This window comes from Antechinus flavipes, chromosome 4 (genome assembly GCF_016432865.1).
Source record: "Antechinus flavipes isolate AdamAnt ecotype Samford, QLD, Australia chromosome 4, AdamAnt_v2, whole genome shotgun sequence".
NCBI lineage: Eukaryota > Metazoa > Chordata > Mammalia > Dasyuromorphia > Dasyuridae > Antechinus > Antechinus flavipes.
In genome coordinates, this window is record NC_067401.1 from 240,395,701 (window position 1) to 240,415,655 (window position 19,955).

At 33.6% G+C, this 19,955-nt stretch overlaps 1 protein-coding gene across 35 annotated transcripts in view; it reads left to right on the plus strand.

Moving 5' to 3' along the window:
- RIMS1 (regulating synaptic membrane exocytosis 1) overlaps positions 1-19,621 on the plus strand; it is a 718,240-nt gene extending 698,619 nt beyond the window's left edge. For all 35 annotated transcript variants that reach the window (XM_051997263.1, XM_051997264.1, XM_051997226.1 and 32 more), the window contains 5 exons: positions 6,778-6,916; positions 12,354-12,466; positions 13,991-14,092; positions 14,478-14,617; positions 17,295-19,621. In XM_051997263.1, coding sequence (XP_051853223.1) covers positions 6,778-6,916; positions 12,354-12,466; positions 13,991-14,092; positions 14,478-14,617; positions 17,295-17,513 — 713 coding nt within the window. In that variant the 3' untranslated portion in view covers positions 17,514-19,621. The remainder of the gene's footprint in view (positions 1-6,777; positions 6,917-12,353; positions 12,467-13,990; positions 14,093-14,477; positions 14,618-17,294) is intronic.
- The last annotated feature ends 334 nt before the right edge of the window (positions 19,622-19,955 follow it).

Genomic DNA, 19,955 nt, shown 5'->3' on the forward strand with positions numbered 1-19,955 from the left:
TAGTGTGGCACTATTATATCTAATAAAAATTCCAGATAGTAATGGTAACTACAACAATGAGAATATTTGGTATCAACTAAATAAAGATTAAAGAGACAATATTTTCTTGTTAAGGGTGGGGTTTTTTGTTTTATTTTATTCTTACCTTTCTGGCAATGTTATTGCTAATGAGAAAAGCAATGGGAAGTGAGCTGATCTCAGAGACAGGAAGACTTGGATGACAATTCTGCCTCTGTCACTTCCTAGTTATCTGACCCTAACTAAGACATTTGAGTGTATCCAAGAAACTCTCTAAAATAAAGAAGGTTTCAATCCATATTTTGAGAAGGAATTTACCTCACTGAGGTAAATGTATACTAATTAAATCATAAACTCACTCTTCTTTTTAAAATTTTAAAAAATATAATTGCCATATTACTGTATAGCTTTGTCTTATCTCTGAAATGGGTAAAACCTTATTGTCCTCTAGTCCAACTTTCTGTCTCTAGGAGTAAAGTATATATAACAACCCAGTCAATTAGTCCTTACATCAATATTAAAGGTACCTGTTGCTTAGTATGCTTAGTGTGCTTTAATATGCTTAAAAGTTTGATTTTCTCCATAATTTAATGTAGTTTTGAAGTTTGAAATAATTTGTAATTATTTTTCCTGATTTTATCCAAGAAGCTTTATCTCCTTCAGGTTTCTACCAGTGGATAACAGAAGATAACAAGTTATTTAATAATAGTACAGAAATTAATGAATAAATGAAATTATTATGTGCTAAGTGCTAGAATATATAGATATATCTATAGCTATAAATAAGTATATGTATGTGTGTACATAGCTTCAGGGCAGATGGGGACAGATGGAAAAGCTCAGTAGTCCTTTTGATGCCAAGATAAAGTAGATAGTAATATATATTTTAGCATCATTTCTATTGACAAAACCATAATCATTTAGCCATTTGAAAGTGAAAGGAGCTTTAGTAATGAAAACTTTCTTTTTTGAATCTGGAATAGGTATGGCCACTTAGAATCCTCAGAAATGTGTAGAAATAATAACAACTAAGAGGGGCATATTCAGTATATAACAGAAAGAAAGCCACTATAGAGGCAAGGGCAAGAAGCTCTGAGTTCCTATCCTATCTGTGAAACTGTGTGATCCTGGGTAAATCATTTTAACATCTTAGTGATGTAGACCTTTCTCTGTATCCTTAAGTTGCAAATTAGTTGGTGATCTGTATTGATTAAAATGGGTTATCTCACTAAGAATTCCCTACAACAGTAAAAACATAGATCTGCCAACAACAGCAACAACTAAACAACAATATAGAGCATTTAATAATTCTTAAATCACATCAAATGTATCATTTTATTTATTTTCACAACCTTGTGAGTGAAGCAATGCAAGTGTGATGATTTCAGTTTTACCAAGATTCAAAAAGTGAATCATCAATGAACACACAAATGGTAAATAAGAAAGCTAGAGCTCTACTGTCCAGGGATTTTTCCACAATACCACATGCTCCCAGGGCATTATGTATAGATATCAAAAGTTAAGCTCTGGATACTTTTTGTTGCATTAAAAAAAAAAGAGTATCTTATTGTAAACAAAATAAAATGATGCTAAACAATTAAGAATTAGATGGAATTTGCAAAAATAAGAAACATATGTATATATTCACAAATACATATGCTTGTATGTATGCATTTGCTTAATATTATTATTTCAGTAATGAAATCTTCCTTTCCTCAATCTATTCAGTAAAGGGATATTTGTTTATTTATTTGTTTTTTCCCCTTCTCATTGTTTCAAACTTTAATCATTTTTCTCCTGACAGAATTCTGACAAGCTTCACAGTGTCAACTATACTCAATAATGCCAAGACTTCTCACTTCATTAAAAAGTCATCCAATAAATCAGAGGGATTCTTTTTTTATAAAACTATAAAAACTATTTTTTTCTTTACACAAGTGTACACTATCTTTATAACCACCATTTCTCCTTCACTGATCCCCTTCAGCCTTGCATTTATTTCACTGTCTCTGAAATTGCAATCTACCCGCATCTGACAAAAGACTTCAGCATTTTGAGCTGTTAATTGTATGAAGAGCCATGCACACATTTTATTACACAAATTATTTTCTCAATAGAAAGCATTGTCTATCACACAAGGTTTTGTTTTAACAAAAATACAATCAACTTTGAATAATTATCTTTCACAGAATAATAGATTCCTAGATTTAGAGTGAAAAGTGATGTAAGAAATAATCTAGTCCAAATGCCTCATTTTATAGATGGGGAAACAAGCACAGAGAAGTTAAGTGACTTGTCATACAGTGTCACAAATGTGGTAAATATCAGTGTTTGGATTTGAAACCAAGCACTCTCAAAAATCATTAGGAATATAGTTTGGGCTCTTAAAAGGACCTTTGAAACTAATTCTGTCACTTTACAGTGCAAGAAACTGAAACCCAGAGTGGTTAAATTATTTGCTCAAGGTAACAAAGGAAGTAGGTGATTGTTACTATACCTTTCTATATCTACATCTTACTTTAATAACCCATTGCAGTGGAGGTGGACCTGAGTTCTCAAAGGTTATGCCAACCAAGGAAAAACTGTGATACATCCTTCAAAACTTAAGACTCAATAGGGTCAGTGATGGACTTTCTGTCACCTAAAGACTATCCTTACTAAGTAAGGCAAGGCTTTCTTTGTCAACCTCAATCAGTTTAGTGTCCTCAATTAGAGTAACTATAGATCCACAATTATCTATGTCAGTGGAAGAAAATCCCACAGAGATGAAATCAGAGCTCCCCCAAGGTATTGAAATGTGTGCAGAGGAAAAGAATACCAGTTTCAGAGTCCAAGGTTCTGGGTTCATCCTACCTCTGTCACTTACTGCTTATGTGGGCAAGTCACTTAGTTTCTTTAGATTTCATTTTCCTCATCTCTAAAATGAAATAATTGGAAGAGATTTGAAGACTCTCTGCTCTGAATTTATGATACCATGATATAATACAAACAAATTTAATGAAAGATGGATTTTACTTAATCTAAAACAAAGTAAATTCTATAAATACTCTCAGCAGACTTTCTTGAGATATAAACAATTCAACACAATCAACCCATTTTTAGTATATATTTTGACATCCATTGTGTATATCTTACAACAACCTCATAAAGTAAGCCAGAAAGTAGCCTCATTTCACAGACTGAAAAACAAAAAAACCAAAAAACCTGAGGCTGAGGGAAGTTGTCGATTGACGAGGGACACCCAGATTTACAAGCTAGATTCAGAAGAATCTAGCTCTAGTCTATTCACTATGTCATATTGCTTCACAAAAGGTAATCCCCTTCCAAATAGATTTTTTAATAGGTAAAAGAGACCATTTTGAGCCTCATTTCTTACTTAGCCTAATCACTGAATGGGCATTGCCTCAAATAGACTGAGCTCTGGGAAAGACCTTAGCTTGAAAAGGCCAAGGTGTCCCATTGCATCCTGAGCCATTTCCAGTCCTACTGAACCATATGGATCTGTAAGAGAGTGTGAAGCTGCTGACTCTACACACTCACTTAAATACAATTCACTTGTAAGTCAAAAAATCACCTTGATGTTATTAGTCCTCTTTGAGAACTAAAAGTAAACAAGAAAAACAACTTAGTATAAAAACATGTATTTTGTATGTAAAGAGGATTCCTGATTCTCTTATAGGTAAGAACATATAAGGTTAATTAAACTGTAAGGACTTTGAATTGACTATTTTGATTAATTGAATTAACACCTGTTTGCCTCAGATTATTAAATTTTCAAATAGAAATAATAATAGCACATACTTCCCAGAATGGTTGATTGTGAGGATCAAATGTCATAGCATTTATAAAGGATTTAGCACAGTTGCTGGCACATAGTAAGTTATTTAGTCCTATAAAAGACCACAAAAGAATAATGTATTGCAACAAAACTTAATTCTGTTTGTGACCAAAGATGAACTAGAGACCATTACTGATCACAAAATAGAAAATTTTGATTATATCAAATTAAAAGGCCTTTGGAAAAAAAAAAAAAAAACTAATGCAAACAAGATTAGAAGGGAAGCAACAAACTGGGAAAACATCTTCACAGTTAAAGATTCTGCTAAAGGCCTCATTTATAAAATATATAGAGAACTGACTCAAATTTATAAGAAATAAAGCCATTCTCCAATTGATAAATGGTCAAAGTATATGAACAGACAATTTTCAGATGATGAAATTGAAACTATTACCACTCATATGAAAGAGTGTTCCAAATCACTATTCATCAGAGAAATGCAAATTAAGACAATTCTGAGATCCCACTACACACCTGTCAGATTGGCTAAGATGACAGGAAAAAATAATGATGAATGTTGGAGGCGATGCGGGAGAACTGGGACACTGATGCATTGTTGGTGGAGTTGTGAACGAATCCAACCATTCTGGAGAGCAATCTGGAATTATGCCCAAAAAGTTATCAAACTGTGCATACCCTTTGATCTAGCAGTGTTACTTCTGGGCTTATATCCCAAAGAAATACTAAAGAAGGGAAAGGGGCCTGTATGTGCCAAAATGTTTGTGGCAGCCCTGTTTGAAGTGGCTAGAAACTAGAAATTGAATGGATGCCCATCAATTGGAGAATGGCTGGGTAAATTGTGGTATATGAATGTTATGGAATACTATTGTTCTGTAAGAAATGACCAGCAGGATGAATAGAGAGGCTTGGAGAGACTTACATGAACTGATGCTAAGTGAAATGAGCAGAGCCAGGAGATCATTATACACTTCAACAATGTACTGTATGAAGATGTATTCTGATGGAAGTGGATTTCTTTGACAAAGAGACCTAACTCAGTTTCAATTGATAAATGATAGACAGAAGCAGCTACATCCAAAGAAAGAACACTGGGAAATGAATGTGAACTATTTGCATTTTTGTTTTTCTTCCCAGGTTATTTTTACCTTCTGAATCCAATTCTCCCTGTGCAACAAGAGAACTGTTCGGTTCTGCAAACATATATTTTATCTAGGATATACTGCAACATATCTAACATGTATAGGACTGCTTGCCATCTAGGGGAGTGGGTGGAGGGAGGGAGGGGAAAAATTGGAACAAAAGCGAGTTCAAGGGATAATGTTGTAAAAAAATTACCCTGGCATGGATTTTGTCAATATAAAGTTATTATAAAATAAAATAAAATATATATTTAAAAAAAACTAATGGAGACAAGATTAGAAGGGAATCAGTAAACAGGGGAAACTTTTTTACATTAAAAAAAAAACTTAGTTCTGTTTTGAACTTTATTCACTTTCATTATCTTTGTATGAGTAACTTAAAAATTGCACCCAGCTTTACTCTTCCGTCTTTGAATAATTAAAAAAAAAATGTTGGGATAGCTAATTGGTATAGTGGGTAGGGCACTAGCTCTGAAGTCAGGAGGACCTGAGTTAAAATCTGACCTCAGACACTTAAGACTTTCTGGCTGTGTCACTCTGGGCAAGTCACTTAACCCCAATTGCCTCAGCAAAAAAAAAAAAAAAAAAAAAAAAATCTGATACATTGTACTTAAGAACTAATAGTTATTGTCATACATATTGCTGTTGAACATCTACTTCACAGGGATGTTGTGAGGATTGAACAAAAGTATTTTTTTAAATTTATCATTGTGTTATATTCTACCTTAGACAGAAGATAAACAGAAAGGGAAAAACATAAAGATAATATATAAATGCATATTTATATGTATATGTTATGATATCTTAGTTAACATATCCTTCTATTTTACTCATGGTACAATCAAGTCCATGCTTCATTTGGAAATAATATATTTGAGCCAGGAGTGTCACTTAATTACTATGAAAAATCATGTTTTGATTAGAATCCAAAAGAGCAGGAGGAGGTCATTTTGTACTTGCATAATTTTAAGGTGATAACCCACAGCTAGTGATCAATACCCCATGGTTGTTCAAAATCATTTGGCTTTATGGAGAAAAGAGACAAATATGGGAAAGAGTTTAAACTTTGAGTGCATCTTTCTTTTAAACAATTTGTTTCTTTTTAAAGGTCATAAGTCATAATCCAACTCTCTTTTACTTTTTTTGGGTCAAACTCAGTCCTGGTTTTCTTGAAATGTAATATTACATGTTGAATGGATTATTAGACATGAAACTAGGAAAATGTCTTCAAATTATATTTCTGGTGCTGATTTCATTTATCTAACCCCTGTTTCCTCATTATTAAAATACTTACAATGCTTTTTTTCATAAAGTTGTTGTGAGGTGAAGTGAAATAACAGATGTGTTTCACAAACTTTTAAAGTTGTCACCATGCTATTTAGTATTATTATAAAATGCTGACCATCTTTCCATATTATGGATCACATGTCAGATCCAGTTTTCCATCAGAATTATTATCATCATCAATGATTATATAGGTTCATTCATTATATAGGTTCATTGAAAACTCATTGAATCTTTTGAGAGAATTATTGGCCAATAGCAATTGTAAGCTATCCTTCTTAGGCCAAGTGGAGTTCAGCGTTTAGTTAGCCAAGAATTTTGTTGAGAAAGATCATTTCCTGAGTGGGTGATACCTTCTTGACTATCTTCTAGCAGTGCATAGAATTACTTCTATATTTTAAAAAACAAATATGCAATAAAAATCTGGTTCAGATGAAATTCATAGTCAATCTCTCTCTCTCTCTCTCTCTCTCTCTCTCTCTCTCTCTCTCTCTCTCTCTCTGTCTTTCTCTCTCTCTCTCTCTCTCCTTTTCTTAGAATCTGGACACAAGAAATTGAAAAGCACTATACAGAGAAGCACAGAAACTGGCATGGCAGCTGAAATGAGGAAGATGGTACGGCAGCCAAGTCGAGAATCTACTGATGGCAGCATTAATAGTTACAGCTCAGAAGGAAAGTAAGTAGCTTGAGAATATTTTTTATTCATTTAAATGCTAACCACTGGAATCATTAAATCAGATAGCCATGAGTAAACATGGGATTTCTTTTAGTCTATAGCATTAACTTTTATATTGCCCCACTTGATGATGAGTACAATCTTTGGGATACATACATTTTTAAAAGACTTAAATGCTGAAGGAATATAAATTACCTTCTACCCCAATTATGTATCTAATACATAGAGGAATTCAAAAACAATGCTTTTACTGAATGTGATTTGGTAAAGGTCAAACATTATTTAATAAATACCATTATTAGATCACGGATCCCAGAGCTGGAACTACAATATATGTCAGGATTCTTTTATCTAGTTCAGTCCCATCATTTTACAAATGAGGAAACTGAAACTTGGAAAATTTGGTTGATTAACCTAAGATCAAATACGTAGTAAGTAAAACAAGCAAAGCAAGGAATTTGGTTTAGTGCTATTTCCAATGCTTGAAGCATGAAAAACAGACAGATAGATAAGCAAAGAGAACAGACTGAGACAAAGGCAGAGACAGGAAACAGACACAGAGAGATAGAGATACACAGAAAGTGACAGAGAGACAATGATAGAAACAGAGACAGCAAGAAAAAGAGAGGGGGGTGTGGGGGGGGAGTATGGGGGGAGGAGGGTATAAAGCCCTCTTTCTCCACTTGTCTTCTTCTCCCTATAATTCCAGAACCTGAGCTGTGGGCAGTTTATTGCCAGAGGCAACTTCACTTTCAATTACTTGAGGCCTCATTCTTTCTCTCTTAGAAATAGAGGATAACATTTCTCCAAATTTCATATTTCTCTCATACTATGTAGTTTTTTGCTTCATTATGAAGGACAAACAAAAGCTTACTCATGTGACCTTTTCCTCTCAGTCTCCACATTTATCCATTCATCCCACAATTCTAAAATTGCTTGTTCTTAAGACATGATGCCTGTTTTAAAATCAGACTTTTTCCTGAGAACCAGAAAATTAACCCAAAGTGATTATTTCTTACTCATTTGGTGGCATGGGGGATAATCATATATGATTACTTATAGTTGCTCATTTATTAGTGCTCATACCATTCATAACAAGTTAATGTCATCTTTGGAGAAAAAAATTATTAATGAATACACTTTAGCTTTCACTTGTAAATGATGTTTATTGAATAAGAGGGTGAATATATAGAATGATGACATAAATTTTATCTTCAGTGTTCTGGGTAAAAATGGGAATTTTCTGAGTTCAAGTATCTTTTATTAAAAAGTATTCCTGAAAATATGTTAATTTTTTTTAAATAGATGTAAATATTTTATATTTGTGATAACTCATATCCAACACTGATTTTTCAAAAATAATTTGTTTCAATGTTGAAAAGTAATATGACATACATTCTAGAGAACTTATCATAGTGCCTTCTGATCAGTTTGATAAACATTTATTAAACATCTGCCATGTGCAAACTGCTAGATACAAAAAGAGGCAAAAGATAATCTCTGCCTTCAAGTAACTAACTCCCAGTTTAAGCCTTCAGTGCTTTGGCATAATTGCCTGATATATAGATGGTATTTAATAAATTTTTGTTGATTGTTTCAATAAGATCTAATCTTGGAGTCTGTAAGATTTAGGTTCAATTAATGTTTTTGATTTATACTGGCTGTGTAATCTGCAAAGATATTGGATCTTTTAATTCCTCAGAGAACTTTCTAAAACTACTAATTACATGTCAGATTCTGACTTGTATTGATAGAGGGAATCCATTTTTAAAAATGCTCCATACTATTTAATTTATATTTTTATGCATAGTTTCTAAAGTAACATAAAAAAGCTTATGTTTGATGTTTAAAAGAGTAGTGTGAATATCCATATATTTATAGATACCTGAACATGGAATATATGAAATACAGTAACTGTATCCATGTGAATAGTGTGTCCCATTTCATAATTTTTCTTAGTACAAATTCAAAATGAGGATAAAATTGCCATGAAAAAACATTTTGGCAATAGCACTATCAGAGTTAGCTTTCAGATATAAAACATATTTACATTTCAAAGTTAGGAATTTTTTCATTCCCAGAAATCACTTCTATTACACTTATATATTATGATAAAAATCACAGACTCTTAGAGTCAAATGGGAATTCAGTCCATCCCATACCTGGCTGAGAATGCCCTCTATAATACCTCCAGGAAGTGGACTTTTAGTCTTCCCTTGGAAACCTCTAGGAGTTCTTACACTATTTTAAAATGTGACTGTTTGATGGTCTAGGAAAACCCATAGAGTCCTTAGAGCAATTTCTTTAAGTACACAAAATAAAATACAAAGATAGTTATAAATTCACAGATTCTGGGTTAAGAACTCCTGTGAAGAAAGAGGGAGTAGCACCAAATCCTAATGTAATATCAATTATCTCTAATAATTTGTCTTTCCTGATATAAAGCCTAAATTTTGCTTTTTGAAAATTCTTAGCATTGTTCCTAATTCTTCCTTCTCAAGCAAAGAGAACACATCTATTTGACATTTCATTTGATGACACCCAAATGCTTAAAAAAAAAAAAAGACTAGGTTTCCCTGTCTTCTTCAGGGGGCCAATTTTATTGTCCTGGTAGCTTTAAGCAAATCCCATTTTTGGCTAGTATAAGTTTATCCCTCTGTGAACAATCTGGTGTCCATGTTTCTAGAGCTATACCATACTGATTCCAGTCTTAATGTGGGCTTCTTTCTTGCTTGCTTTTCTTTCTTTCTTTTTGACAAGGCAATTGGGCTTAAGTGACTTGCTTAGGGTCATACAGATAGAAAGTGTTAAGTGTCTGAAATCAGATTTGATCTCAGGTCTACCTGACTCCAGAGCTGGTGTTCTATCACTGGGCTATTTAGCTGCCCCTTAATGTGGATTTCTTTTTTTTTCCCTAGTAAATTTATTTTTTTAGTACATATTGCTTTATGAATCATGTTGGGAGAGAAAAATCAGAGGAAAAGGAAAAAAAAAATTATGGGAAAGATTTAAAAAAAAAACAGAAAAATAAGTGAACATTGCATCAGTTGATTTACATTCAGTCTCTATAGTTCTTTTTCTGGATGCAGATGGGTTTTTTGTCCAAAATCTACTGGGATTGTTTTGGATCGCTGAACCACTTAGAACAACCAAGTCTTTCATAGTTAATCATTGCATAGTTTTGCTATTATTGTTTACAATCTATTCCTGCTTCTGCTTGTTTTGCTCAGTATCAGTTCATGTAAATCTTTCTAAGGCTTTCTATAATCAGCTTGTTCATCATTTTTTAAAGAACAGTTATATTCCATTATCTTCACATAGTACAACTTGTTCAGCCATCCCCCAAATAATGGGCATTCACTCTTTTTCCAATTCTTTGCCACCACAAAAAGAGCTGCTACAAACATTTTTGCCCATGTGGGTTTTTTTCCCTCTTTTATGAATTTTTTGGGATACAGACCCAGTAAAAACACTGCTGGGTCAAAGGATATGCACGGTTTTATAGCAGTTTGGGCATGGTTCCAGATTGCTCTCCAGAGTGGTTGGATCATTCCACAACTCCACCAACAAAATGCATTAATGTCCCAGTTTTCCCACATCCCTCCAACATTTATTATTATCTTTTCCTGTTATCTTAGTCAAGGATAAGGTGGTATTTCAGACTTTTTTTATTTGCATTCCTCTAATCAATAATGATTTAGAGCATTTTTTTTCTATATAAGTATGAATGGTTTTAATTTCATCATCTGAAAATTATCTGTTCATATTCTTTGATCAATTATCAATTGGGGAATGATTTGTATTCTTATTAATTTGACACAGTTTTTTATTTTAGAAATGAGACTTTTATCAGAAATACTGACTCTAAAGATTTTTCCCAGCTTTGTGCTTCATTTTCAATCTTGTTTCAGTTGGTTTTATTTGTGCAAACCCTTTTTAATTTAATGTAATCAAAGTGCTTTCATAATGTATTCTAGTTCTTCTTTGTTCATAAATTCCTCGCTTCTCCAAAAGTCTGATAGGTAAATTATCACTTGTTCTCCTAATTTGCTTGTGGTATCCTCCTTTATGCCCAAATCATGTATCCATTTTGACCTTATTTTTGGTATGAGGTGGAGATATAGGCCTATGCCTAGTTTCCGACATATTATTTTTCAGTTTTCTCAGCAATTTTTGCCAAATAGTGGGTGTTTTTTTTCCAGAAATAGGAGTTTGGGGGGTTATCAAATACTAGATTGCTATAAACCTTGATTATTGTTTCATGTATATCTGAACTATTCCACTGATCCACTACTCTATTCTTAGCCAGCGCCAAATTGTTTTGATTACTGCTGCTTTATAATATAGTTTTAGGTTTGTTACTGTTAAGCTATCATCATTTGTATTTTTTTTCATTAATTCCCTTGATATTCTTAACCTTTCTTCTTCCAGATAAATTTTGTTATAAATTTTTTAGTTCTATAAAATAATGTTTGGGCAGTTTGATTGGTATAGCACTGAACAAGTAGACTGATTTTGACAGAATTGTCATTTTTATTATATTGCCTCGAGCATAGTCATGAATAATTGATATTTTCCCAATTGTTGAAATCTAATTTTATTTGTTTTGTAATTGTGTTCCTAGATCTTGGGTTTGTCTTGGCAAGTAGTGTCCCAAGTATTTTATTTTGCCTAAGTTAATTTTAAATGGAATTTCTTTTTCTATCTCTTGCTGATGGGCTTTGTCAGTAATAAATAGAAATTTTGATGATTAGTGTGGGTTTATTTTATATCATACAACTTTGCTAAAGCTCAGAATTGCTTTCAGAAGATTTTTAGATGATTTTTTTAAGATTCTCTTAAGTATATCCTTATATCATCTGCAAAGTTAGTTGCTGCTTTGCCTTGATTAAGACCCTCTAATTGGCTTCCCCAAAATCTATCTGAGAAGAGGTTTCACTCTAGTGAGACTGATCTTTCTTGAAGTTTTTTTCAGTCTGTCTTGAGATGGAGCATGATTTCATTCCATCAGACTCTGTTCAGATGCTTGGTTTCATGTGCTTTTGGAGGGAAACTGAGAGAGCTCAAACAGATTCCTGACATTACTCCACCATTTTGGTTCTACCTAAGAAGGATCTTAGTGTGGGTTTCTGATCAGCTTAGCCCACTATATCTGAGAATAATCACAGGCGTATGCCCCTATGCCTGACATAGTCTTTCAAATATTTGAAAGCAGCTATCATGTTAGGAAACTACACAAAAAATTATTCTAAGAAGATGTATAGATATGAGACAGCAATGGAAATATTGTATTTAATTTAATTTATGCTTTAATAATTACATTTAAGAGTTCAGTGTTCCATATAAAATAATTCTGAAATGTGCACATTTTCTAATAAAGATAGTTATTTTACCTTACTTTGTTTTAATTTAAAAAAAAAATTCACCATCTTTGCAGCCTAATATTTCCTGGGGTCCGATTGGGAGCTGATAGTCAATTCAGTGATTTCCTTGATGGACTAGGACCAGCTCAGCTTGTTGGACGACAAACACTAGCAACTCCTGCTATGGGTAAGAGTAATCCCTGATATTAATACTGTTTCATATGTGTATATATAAGTGAAAATAACAAGAAAGGGAAATACCTTCCAGAAGGGTATGAATATAATTTTTGCATATTCTATTAATAGTTGGTATAGTTGAGTCCAAAAATAGTATTTTCTCTTGGAGCTGTCAAAATCCCCATCAAGAAAAATGTTTGATTACTAAAGTCAGGGTTCTCTCTAAACTTGGACTTAAATTTTGTCTTCCATTTTTGTAACAACAACAAAAAGCAACAAAAAAGTCACTAATCCATTCTAAAACTATTATTTAACCTTTAAAACATATGGCAATAAATTCCAATAATGGAAAGGAGGCAAGATTTGGGGAAACCCCAAGCTCCAGATGAATCAAAAGTATGAAATGAAAACCATGACAATGTAATTTTAGGCTACATTTTAAGAGATTTAACTTCCAGGAAGAATAAAATGATAGTCTAGAGAGCACAATGTTCAATTCTGAAAACCACATTTTAGGAAGAATGCTAATAAGCTGGAAAACTTCTAAAAAGGCATTAGAAAAATAAAGGAGTGGGGGGAAAGTAGATGGTACAGTGAATAGAGTACCAGCCCTGAAGTCAGGAGGACCCAAGTTCAAATCTGATCTCAGACACTTAATATTTCCTAGCTGTGTGATCCTGGGCAAGTTACTTAACCCTAATTGCATCAGCAAAAAATAAATAAAAAATAAAAATAAATGACTTCAAATCCATAAGATATTCGCATCTTCTTGTAGAGAAGAGAAAATTTAGGGGGAAAGGGAAACACTTGATAATTGTCTTTAAGTATCTGAATGGCTATTACCTGCAAGAGAGAGTTGTTCAATTTCCAGAGAACAGAACCCAGAGTAATGCAATAGGTAGAAGTCTCAAAGAGGTTAAGGAATAATTTTTAAAGAACTAGTTAAATAAGATGGTTACTGAGGTCTCTTTCAATTTGTAATATCTATTATCCTCCCCCTTGTTGTAAAGTGGCTGATTCTTCATTATGCTGTCTACATTATTAATAGCTTTTGGTACCATTAAATCTTGTAGTTCATTGAGTCTATAAAAAAAAAGAAACATTAAATCAAATAAATAAAATTAAGTTCAAATTAGGATAATAAGTGAAGTAAAAACAACCATAATCCCACTTGGGTCCATCTCACAAAGCAAGTTCCCGCATTAGCAATCATTGTAAGACATACTAAACTATCTTCAAGAAACTTATGCAATCCCTTTTATTTCTCAGTATTAGTCAAAACTTCATTTGGTTTTATGCCTTTTTAACTTTTGATAAGTCTCTCCACAGTTTTCAGAATTACATGTTGCTCATAAACAATATATAATTACTTTTGTATGATCCAAATCAAAGTAGATATCAGCCTAGGATAAATTAAAGAGGGGATGAATTTTAAAATAGAAATATAGAATATACAGAGAAGATAGAAGAGGGTTTTTTTTTAAAGAATAAAAGCCACAATAATCATGTGATTTATCATTATTTCCTTTTTCAGGTGATATACAGATCGGAATGGAAGATAAAAAGGGTCAATTAGAAGTGGAAGTCATCAGAGCAAGAAGCCTCACTCAAAAACCTGGTTCCAAATCTACACCTGGTGAGAGAAAGTCTTAATTAATAGAGATAAGAGAATATACACTGTGCGATTAAACTTAAATTTTGTGTTAAATTAAAAAATTTATTAATATTCTGCCTGGAACAAACAAATAATTTAATAATTATTAAATTTAGTAATGTAATAATTCCTCATTTTGGAACAGTTCTAAAATCCATGTACATTATCAGTGTTGCACCCATATATTAAAAAAGGGTTGTACAAAGCTTTTTTCTATTTATTTTAATCTCATAAATATAAAATTACATTGATATGCTTTTTAAAATAGTGCAATACATGGTAATCTCAAAATACTTGATCATTGAACAATCATTCTTCAAAGGGCATTTGAGCTGATTCAGTCATGTGATAATCTCTTTTCTTATAGCTCCATATGTTAAAGTCTATCTTTTGGAAAATGGAGCCTGCATAGCAAAGAAGAAAACAAGAATTGCCAGAAAAACCCTTGATCCATTGTATCAACAATCCCTGGTTTTTGATGAAAGTCCACAGGGCAAAGTTCTTCAGGTCAGTAATCATTTAATTTAAAGAAACACACACACACACACACACACACACACACACACACACACACACACACATACATTCAGAAACAAAGCGAGGATTAAAAATGATAGACTTCTTCTTTTGTCCCCCACCAAAAACAAAGTAATAGTAGACAGACAGACAGACAGACAGACAATATATGCCTAAATGTCCTAAAGCAATAAAACTGCTTAAATTTCTAACCGAATAAGACTTGGAAATGTTCAGAAATTAAATTGAGTTCATCAAAGATGAAGCAATGATTTAAGAAAAGGAAAAAACAAAGGAACAAAAGCATATACAATGAAGCCAAATCATTATGTAATCAGTATGTAAAGCTTTTCCAGCTTGATAGGAAAAAAAAAAAACCTTAAAAATTTCTAGCACAGCATTTTGAAGAAAAACAATAAGGAAAGGTGGTGGTTGTTGCTTCCGCTGCTTGTTATCTGTGTGATATTAGACAAATAACCTAATGTGCTTCATTTTTCTCATTTGCAAAATGGGTAGGTTGAACTCAATGGCCTCAGAGATTCTTTTGAGCTCTAGATTTATACCTATCCATTGTCAATTTGACATTTCAAACTGGTTGTACATAGGTATCTCAAATTCACTAAGTCCCAAATAGAACTTCTTTTATTTTCTCCAAGCGCATGAGACTTCCTGAAATCCTTTATTTCTGTAGATTGCACCACCACCTTTCCTGTCACCCAACTTCACAGTGTAGGAGTCATCCTAATTCCTTGACTTTCACAGTCAGTTGCCAAAGCTTCTACCTTTGGAACATCTATCAAATTGATCCTCTACTCTCCTCCACCATTATTCTTCAGAATCTTGTAGATTGTTGCCTAAGTATTACAAAGACTCTCTCTGTCTTTTGGCTTTTCACTTCATCATGTTCTCAGATATACATACATAAGGTATATACTATTCATTGAATAAAGGAATAGTTTCATTTATGTTTTTGTATTCTGTTTCCTATCACCTGATACATCTTCATGGTTTAATGAATGTGTATTGGCTAATTGGTTGATTGGAATTTAAAAAGACTTGGTAGGATCAATGGGTGGAAATTTAACAAAGATTGTGCCATTTGTACGCCCATCAGCATGAACATCTTTGAAGCTCTAATTCTTTATCTGGAGGAATATGGAGATATCCATGGGAGATAATATGGGGATAGTCATGAACTTACTTCATAGAGTTTCTGGGAAGAAAGTGGGTTATAAACCATAACATGCTATATGAAGGTGAATTGTTATTACTAAAAGCATTCTAAGAATTAAAACTGTCACCTCATGAGAAAAAGAATAGCCTATTTCTTTAAAATTTCCAATCAAGCAAAGAAATAAATCATCCAGGATCTCATAAAGAGCATTTGTCCATAAGGCAGGAACGTAGACTGGATGATGTGAGATTCACTCCAATATCCTGTCAATCTATGAAAATAAATAATTAACTCAGCAATATCTCAGCATTAATTATACAGTTATTGAAACAATTAGGTGGTACAGTAAATAGAGATCTCTGGAATCAGGAGAGTTTGAGTTCAAATCCAGATAGTTACTAGCTATGTTACTCTTTGAAAATCAGCTGACATCAGACTGCTTCAGTTCTTTCTTCTGGAAAATGAAGACAGTAATAATATCTATCATCTAGGTCAGGGATTCTTAAACTTTCCAGTCATGATCCCTTTCCACCCTAGAAATAGTTAGATGGCCCCATGTAATACAGATATTTTTATCAGTAAATATTTGATTTGTATGTGGGGTCATGACCCACAGTTTATAAAGCTTTGACCTAAGTACAATTGTGAAGATAAAATGAGATATTTGCAAGGTGAAAATAATAAAGTAACATATAAATGATAGTTATTATTGTTGTTATTCAGCTATATGTGGCAGGTAGATGGTGCAGTAGGTAACTAGATGGTGCAGTGTATGGAGCACCAGCCCTAGACTCAAGAGTATGAAATTCACATCCAGCCTCAGATGCTGTGTGATCCTGGGCAAGTCACTTAAACCTTTTTTGTCTCAGTTTTCTTCTCTGTGAAATAATCTGGAGAAGGAAATGACCAATCAATTCCAATTGCCAGGAAAACCCCAAGTAAGGTCAGTCAGGATGATCTGAATTTAAATCATGCTTCAAACACTTAACTAGATATATGATGCTGAGCATGTCATTTAACTTCTTTTGACCTCAGTTTTCTTATCTGTAAAATGGAAATAACAATAAGTATCTGTATCCTAGGATACAGATGCTAGAAGGAACAAATGAGATTACATATGTAAGGAATTATGCAAATCTTAAAAGCTATATAAATGCTGGCTATTATCATTTCAGTAATTCAGATTTGTTCAGATATATCTCACAATTCTGTCAGTTTAAAACAATTAACAGCATGTTCCTTAGAAAAAGTGTCAAGGAAATATATTCTTTTTTTAATTGACCTTGGAAAATCCCTAAACAAAGAGGAAAGTGGACACTTATATATTAGAATTTCTAGAAATTCCTTTGAGCACCATTGTGTACTCACTGATGCTCTTTTCTCAGCCATGCATATTGGTTCTACTTCAACTTATTTTCCCACTTAAAAGCATGAAAAAAGTGGCATTTTGCATTGAATTAATTTTATGACCTGTGCATAATTTTCTCTCTGCAGGTGATCGTCTGGGGGGACTATGGACGAATGGATCATAAGTGTTTCATGGGTGTAGCTCAGATTCTTCTGGAGGAACTTGATCTGTCCAGCATGGTAATAGGATGGTACAAGTTGTTCCCACCCTCATCACTGGTGGACCCAACCCTCGCTCCGTTGACCCGGAGGGCTTCCCAATCATCTCTGGAAAGTTCAACTGGGCCTCCTTGCATTCGATCATAGTGAACTTATAGAGAATGGATCCTAGTTAAATAAAATGCTACCAATCCAGGATAATAACCCGAACTAGATACTATGTGATCAAAAAAATTGTTGGAGACAGACAATCAACTTCTGTTTTACCTGTAATAGTTATCCAAAAATATGTCTGAATTGTTTATTTAAACCTGGCTTCAAATGACAGATCAAGGGCATCTATCAAATTACAATAAAAACAAAAACAAAAACAAAAACAAAAAGTTAATTTGCTAGTGAGAGTCACTGATGCTTCTGTTAGCAAAAAAAAAAAAAAAGAGGGGGGAATTAAAATTCACACACACACACATAATATATATACATAATTGAACAAACTGGAAACCCTCACTCTGTGGAAAATCTTGTGTTATACACGTTCTCACGTTCTTACCCAGACTACAAACAGTGTTATTTCCCCTGGTGTTTGAGCAGTGTTTTCTGTATTTGTTATTTCCTATAGTTTTCGGCTGTGTGTCCCTCTCTTCACCCATGTTGTGACAGTCCTCACCCTGCTAACACAGACCCTTCCCCTTCTTTTTTCCCAGATCACTGATAAAGGGTTGCAGAAGCACTCTCTGCAAGCACTGCCCCGAAAGTGTGCAAAATCTGGGCAAAGTGATACCAATCAAGGGTCTCATGTTCCCTACCCCCTACCCTCCCAACCCCTCCAGTATCAGCTCTTCAAAGTCTTATGTATAGAAACCCAAAGCAAACCAAGAGGCCAGAATGTTTCCCTCCCAATATGATAAGTACCACTGTTCTTTTTTTTTTTTTTTTTTTTTTTTTTTTGCATTCTGGACAAAGCATAAAAATAAAAAAAAGTCTATGTTTTGCATGAAAGACTTTTGAAGAAACTTATCTGCAACTAAGGCTGGGGACTGCAACAGCTTAATCATAGTTTCTGACATTGAAACCACTCCTTGTTAATGCTGTTCTCTTTCTAATGTTCTAGCAAGAATAATCACATTCATGTATAGGAACTATACATTTGATATCCCACAATGTTGACCAGAAATGGAATTAAACATATGACACTTTCAGCTATACCCGGCTTCTCTGCTGTGTCTCCCTTCAGACACACCTGTCGGCCCTGGATAGAGCATGGTATGGGCTGTTCAATATTTCACTGGGAATCCTAGTTGAAATATTCTGCACTTAACTAATGTTTTTATCCAATTTTAGTTTACATTTCTTTAAGATTGATGCAAGCACAAAGCTTGATTTTTTTAACACAAAGTATCTTTTTTGAGGGAAAAAAAAATATCCAATTTCAATTTGCATTTTCTTTATTTGAGTTTTTCTTGGCCTTGACGTTCCCTTGTGATGTGCTACCAACTGCAGACCGTGCAGGTGCATTGATAGTTTTTTCCTTCCTTTTATGGGCCATTCAATTTTGTGATCACACAGGTAGAGCAGCATGACTTGGAACTCTTCAAAGCTGCATGCATGTTTTGTTTAAAAAAAAAAAAGTAAAGAAACAAAAAGGTAATTTAATAATGTATGTTAGCTCCACGTAGGCTGGCTTGTATGTTGCATGTACTTGTACAGTTTGCTCGTTAATAACTATACTGAAATAACCAAGAAATCTAAGCCATCCATTTTTGTTATAGACATTTAGCAGGCTTTAGCTAGACTCAATCAGTCTGGTGCAAAATGTCTATAGATGGACTTTATTTTTTACCCTATGGAAAACGTGATGTAGTTCGGACCAAACCTTCTTATAAATTATTTTGGTGTAGATTCCTACTGTGGGGCTGTAACACATGTAGAAATTGTGTACACACTAGGTTTTAATCCATTAGACATACTGCCTGCACCGAGTGAATTATTAATTATTATTTAACATGCCAGACTTATCTGCCCACCATTCCATCGGGCATAGATTGACTACTGCTCAACCTGCTGAGCAAGAAAAGCTGAAGCATTGGTGCACTATTACTAGAGTCCGTTCTGTCTTAGTGGCCAACAATTGACTAAGTACAATTGGGTAGTATCTTTCTATTTTGACCACTTGTCTTAACACTCCCCTGTGCTTTTAAATGAACTTCCAACTCATGTTATGTAAACATGTTTAATAAAATTTACTTTTCACGTCAGTTGGTAGCCATCTGTGTTCTATGTTTTGCCAGATTGCCATTGCAGGTCCTGTGGTGGAGAGCGGGAGCTGGGTCATGGGAATGAGAAAGACTGGGCTTTGTTCTCTGTTGCTGATGTTTAACTTGACTTGTCACTGCACTAAATATGTCTTAAAGAATGGCCCAATGGGTACATCACCTCACGTACAAGTTTTCACTTTGTCAGCCTGTCTAAGTGAGCACATGAGTACACTTCTGAAAAGTGGCATTATTCAAAACAATAAATCTCAGTAAGAAACAAATGGAAGGTTGTTTTTCTGCTGCTGTTTGAGTGTTCTAATAATAATAATAAAAA